Source organism: Pteropus alecto, unplaced genomic scaffold, assembly GCF_000325575.1.
Source record: "Pteropus alecto unplaced genomic scaffold, ASM32557v1 scaffold7, whole genome shotgun sequence".
NCBI lineage: Eukaryota > Metazoa > Chordata > Mammalia > Chiroptera > Pteropodidae > Pteropus > Pteropus alecto.
Genome location: NW_006494614.1, coordinates 46,229,116 through 46,233,896, shown reverse-complemented (window position 1 = coordinate 46,233,896; position 4,781 = coordinate 46,229,116). Strand labels below are relative to the sequence as shown.

General features: G+C 50.8%; 1 protein-coding gene across 2 annotated transcripts in view; it reads left to right on the top strand.

The window, feature by feature from the left end:
• The window catches only part of CHRDL2 (chordin like 2), a 32,522-nt gene extending 28,106 nt beyond the window's left edge, over window positions 1–4,416 (top strand). For both annotated transcript variants that reach the window (XM_025042798.1, XM_006926618.3), the window contains 2 exons: window positions 3,473–3,565; window positions 4,308–4,416. In XM_025042798.1, the coding sequence (XP_024898566.1) occupies window positions 3,473–3,565; window positions 4,308–4,387 (173 nt within the window). In that variant the 3' untranslated portion in view covers window positions 4,388–4,416. The remainder of the gene's footprint in view (window positions 1–3,472; window positions 3,566–4,307) is intronic.
• Window positions 4,417–4,781: the final 365 nt, after the last annotated feature.

Genomic DNA, 4,781 nt, shown 5'->3' with positions numbered 1-4,781 from the left:
TGCTCTACTCTTCCCCCTGTCGTAGGAGGAATGGACGAAGAAAGCGGAGCTGTTCAGCCTGGAGAAGAGAAGACTCAGGGAAACAGGACCGCTGGCTTCATGGCTCTGAAGGACTGCCCCAGGCAGAGGGAGCCATTGTGTTCTGACGGGCCGTAGGGGTCAGAACAGCGAGCAGGGGCTTTGGAATCAGACCTGGGTTTGAATCCTGGTTCTGCCATTTCTTAGCTGTGTGGCCTTGGGTAATCACTTGACCTCTCTGGGCCTCAGTTTTCTCTTCTGTTAATTGGGGAGGAGGGTTTCTGGAGGATTCAATGGAATAACATAGGTACAGCCCCTGACCTATAGTAGGTGCTAACAATGTCACTATCCTTCTCATCCCACCTCATCAATCAGTTAGAATTGCAGAGAAGGAGGTCTGAACCAATGAGAGGAAGGACTTTCTCATACTTAGAGCCTTCCTGTAATGAAGGGAGGGAACAAGCTCCATTCATGGGAGTGTGCAAGCAAGGACTAGTGGGGATTCTGCCAGCAGCCGGGAGTTAGATTCAATAACTTTATAATTCTTTGTACCTTGAGACTCCCTCGGTCCCTGGATAGGTGCTGGCTGCATGTTTGTTTATTCTGGGCTTCTCCTACCCCCACCAGGTGCTGGGACCATAGAGAGTAATAGAACCCAGCCTCTTTCCTTAGGTGACCTGGTTGCAGCAGGAGCTCCCTGGGAGCTGAGCTGATCAGGGAAGGCTTCATGGAAGGTGGGCCTGGGGCTGGACAGGATTTAGAAAGGCAAGAGGGGCACATTGCAAGCAAGGTAGCAGAGACAGCCTTAAAATCTGGCTCGAGAGCTCACACTTATATTATCTGTGTACTGTGATTGGTGTGTAGCAGGCACTAGGTATAATATGCTACATTTAATCCACATAAGAAAACTGAGGGCTATGTATTGATACCCCGTTTTGCAAATAAGAAAACTGAGTCTGAGAGGTAAAATGACTTGCTCAAAGTCACACAGTTTAAGCAGTAAAGCAAAGACTCAAACCCAGTTCTGACTGGCTCTAGTGCTGCCTCCACAGAGGTGACCTTATGCTTTTAGGGAGGTGCCTGAGGAAGGCCAAAGTGTGCCCAGGATGGTGCAGAGGGGGACGTTGTGACTCAAGGCCAATCTCATTACCACCAGGCTCAGCAGAAAAGAAACAAGATTGAGGGGACTCTTCAACTTCACAGTGCTAGGCCCTATCACTCTATTACTAGCATACCTCCCCTTCCCCATTTCCTGACCCCCCTAGGTGGCCTAAATGCCCTGTCTACCTCCCATTACATCCCTGTGCCTGCCCGTGGAAGTCAAACACTTTCCCACAAACTGATTGTCAGTGGGAAACCCACACTGTTTCCTCAGGCAGAGGAGTGGAACAGCAGGCCTTGAAGGCTGGGAGAGGAAGGGCAGAATTGACTTGGAGACAAAGTGAGTAGGTGGACACTGAAACCTGGGCTAAATGAGGCCACACCACAGCGGGGCAGCCCCAGGTCCCTGAAGCTGAGTAGATAGTTGGCTTAGGGTTAAGGGCCTTTTAGATTCTGGAGTTTCAGAATAGGAAGGACCTCAGGGGTCTCAATTCCTACCCCCACCTAGGAAGTACCCCTTTGGCCTCACTGATAGTCTCTAGCCCCTGAGCGTACATAGCCCCACCCACCTCTAGACAGATGATTGATTTCCAACACTGTGGATGGCTCTGCCCAGAGAAGGTTTGTCTTCACACTAAACCAAGCCTATCCTGTCCCCTGGAACTCACCCACCAGTGCTACCTCTGCCCTAAGCGTCCACAGAGTCCAGCTGCCCTCAGACCTATCATGCCCTTCAAAGGGCAAGAGGGACACAACCATGACCCTCAGGAGCCCAGGAACTAGTCCTTTCAATCACGTTTTATAGGCTACAGTAAGGAGTCCTGCCTGCATCCCTGTCACCTCCTCTCCAATTTGTGTTCTGGGGTGTGTGCAGTGGCAGGCTTGGGACAGAAGGATTCATCCCCATCTTATGCTGTGATATAGCCTGGGGGTTTAGAGTAAGTCTTTCCCACATCCTGGTCCTTGGCATCTGGGCTGGGGATCCCAAGGACAGTGATAGACATTCCTGGCCTCCTAGACCTCAGTCTTGGAACCTGTGCTGTACGTACTCTTCTATGGGGTCACACTCAGATTCCCATAAGCAAGGCCAGCTCTTGGTTTCCTTGAGGGTGGTACTGGCCTAGCAGAGACCTTGCTGTCACATCTGTTCTTTCTGGCCACAGACCCTGGTGGTAACAGCTGGTGCAACATAGCCCATGTGCTCAGGGCTTTAGCACCATGTGTGGTACCAGTGGCCAGCTCCCCATGGAATTCAAACATCAGGAGATCCAGCTAATACCTCATCACTCCTCAAGGCCTGGCTTAGACTGGGTACACATATATTTGCTTATCCATCCATCCATCCATCCATCCATCCATCCATCCATCCATCTATCCAGGGATTCATTCATTCATTCATTCATTCATTCATTCTACATGCCTAATGTGGGCCAGGCTCAAGGGGACCCAGATAGGCAAGCCCTTCAGAAGTTCCAAATCTGTTAGGGGAAGCAAGAATAGATACAGTCTTAGCACATTAGAAATAAATACAATCACCAACACAAACCAAGAGCTATGCATAGTTGTAGCTTGCTCATTGGAAGTTATAACTACCTGAGGTGGGAAGTGAGGGAGGGATCAAGAAAAACTCCCAGCTAAGGCTTGGAGGATGAGTAGTTCCCCTGGTGGAGTTCCAGCAGATAAGGTGGCATATATAAAGGCTTGGCCCCTCAGGGATCTTCAAATAGTTGGTTAGGGCTGGAGGACAGGCAAGACCACTTAGGGGGTCAGGTGAACTGAGCCCTGCTCTGAAAGAGGGCCTACAACTCTAACACTTAGTGTTCTGGTGTCCGAATAAGCGTGCCTATTGATTTTTATCATATGTTCTATGCTCAGCAAATCCATACAAGTCTGGCAGCTTTCCTCCCTTCCTCCCTTCTTCCCTTCCTCCCTTTCTCCCTCCTCGCTCTATTCTACACTGTAGATAGGTGAGTGATGTAAGAACAGGATGGAGATGAGGACAGGGGCAGGGCCAGCGGCAAGATGACGGGAGGTTAGGGAAGGGAAATGACAGGGCAACATGTATATTTTCAAATGACCACAGTTAGGATCACAGGTTAGAGAGGGAGTAAAAATGATCAGAAATCCAGTGCAGTGACCCAAGCAAGACATGATGGGACCTGAATCGGGAGAGCAGCAGTGGGGAGAGGAGAACAGACTCAAAATATGTAGGAAATTTAGTCAGCAGGCTTTGGTGTCTGATCAGAACAGGGGAGGGGAGGAAGGTGACTGGGTTCATTCCAAGTCTAAGTTCCCTCATTTCCCTGATGTACGGCCCTGCCTTTCCTGCTTATGCCCTTGTCTCTGCCCTCAGGAATCTTCCACTTGATTCAGATCAAGAAAGTCAGGAAGCAAGACTTCCAGAAAGAGGCACAGAACTTCCGGCCACTCACCAGCACCCACGAAGGTGGGACCTTGGGCTGAGGTTGGGGCTTGGGAAGAGAGCCTGGCTAGAGGCCAGGGCCTCTCGGGGAGTTCCAGGCTGCTGGTGCCAGGAGGGGGGGCTGTCAGCCACAGACGTCAGTTCCCGGCACAGGAATCCAGTGGGCGTCTGAGCCAGAGATTTCTCAACTCCGGTGCTTGGGGCTTGGGAGCGGGAGAGTGAAGCAGAGCCTGCTGGATTTGGTCTTGGGGTGGGGGACACAGGGTTGTAGAGGAGGGAGGTCTGAGCCCCAAACCCGGGTTTTGCCTCCTTCCTTTTTACTTGGACATTTCCCCTTGAAAGCCTCCTAACCACTTCCTTCTGATGCCCTCAATTTGGTCTATACTAGTACACTGAGGAAGATGGACCCAGGTGGGACCGCAGGTTGGGGGTGGGAAGTTACACATGGGAGTGTCACGGAAAGGTATCAGGAAAACAGCCCAGCCTCCAGTTGTTGGTTTATTGAAGGCGGGGTCAGAACTGATCTAGATATGGAGGTATGATGGGGACGCCCACTTCCTTCTTCCCTGTGGGATCCAAACCTAGGTCTATGCAGTCCTCCTCACTCTGTTTTTCCCACACGTCATTCTGCCTCTGTGGTGCACACACACCACACCCCCCACACACATACCACACATCTCTACGCATGTGTGCATGTGCGTGCGCACACACACACACCCCTACACGTATACCTACACACACAACTCTTCTGCTTTCCTCCATGCAGGTCACTGGAACGTCTTCCTAGCCCAGACCCCGGAGCTGAAGGTTATGACCAGTTCAGACAAAACGACCAAGACCTTATAACAAAGACCTAAATAGTTGCAGATATGAGCTTTATCATTTTTGTTATTATATATTAATAAATAAGTTGCATTATCCCTCAACCCTGCCTTCTGAGTTCATATCCAGTCTCCCTGTGGTCTCCCAATTGATTCCAAGGCAGGCCTGGTTATCCCCATTTTACAGAGCTGGAAACTGACATGCAGCAGGGGAAGAGACTGGACCCTGTCCTCACGGTGGGTTGTTACCAGAGCCAGGGCTAGTTCTCCCAGCCTCTTCGACCAGGCCCTTGTCTGCCCCCATGGCCTGTACTACTTCCATCCCCAAGCCCCAGCACAGCACTTCTGCTTTTATAGGCAGATCCCCTACCAGAGCTCTTTGGCACTGAGCATAAAAAGGGAGATTGACTCTAGTTAGC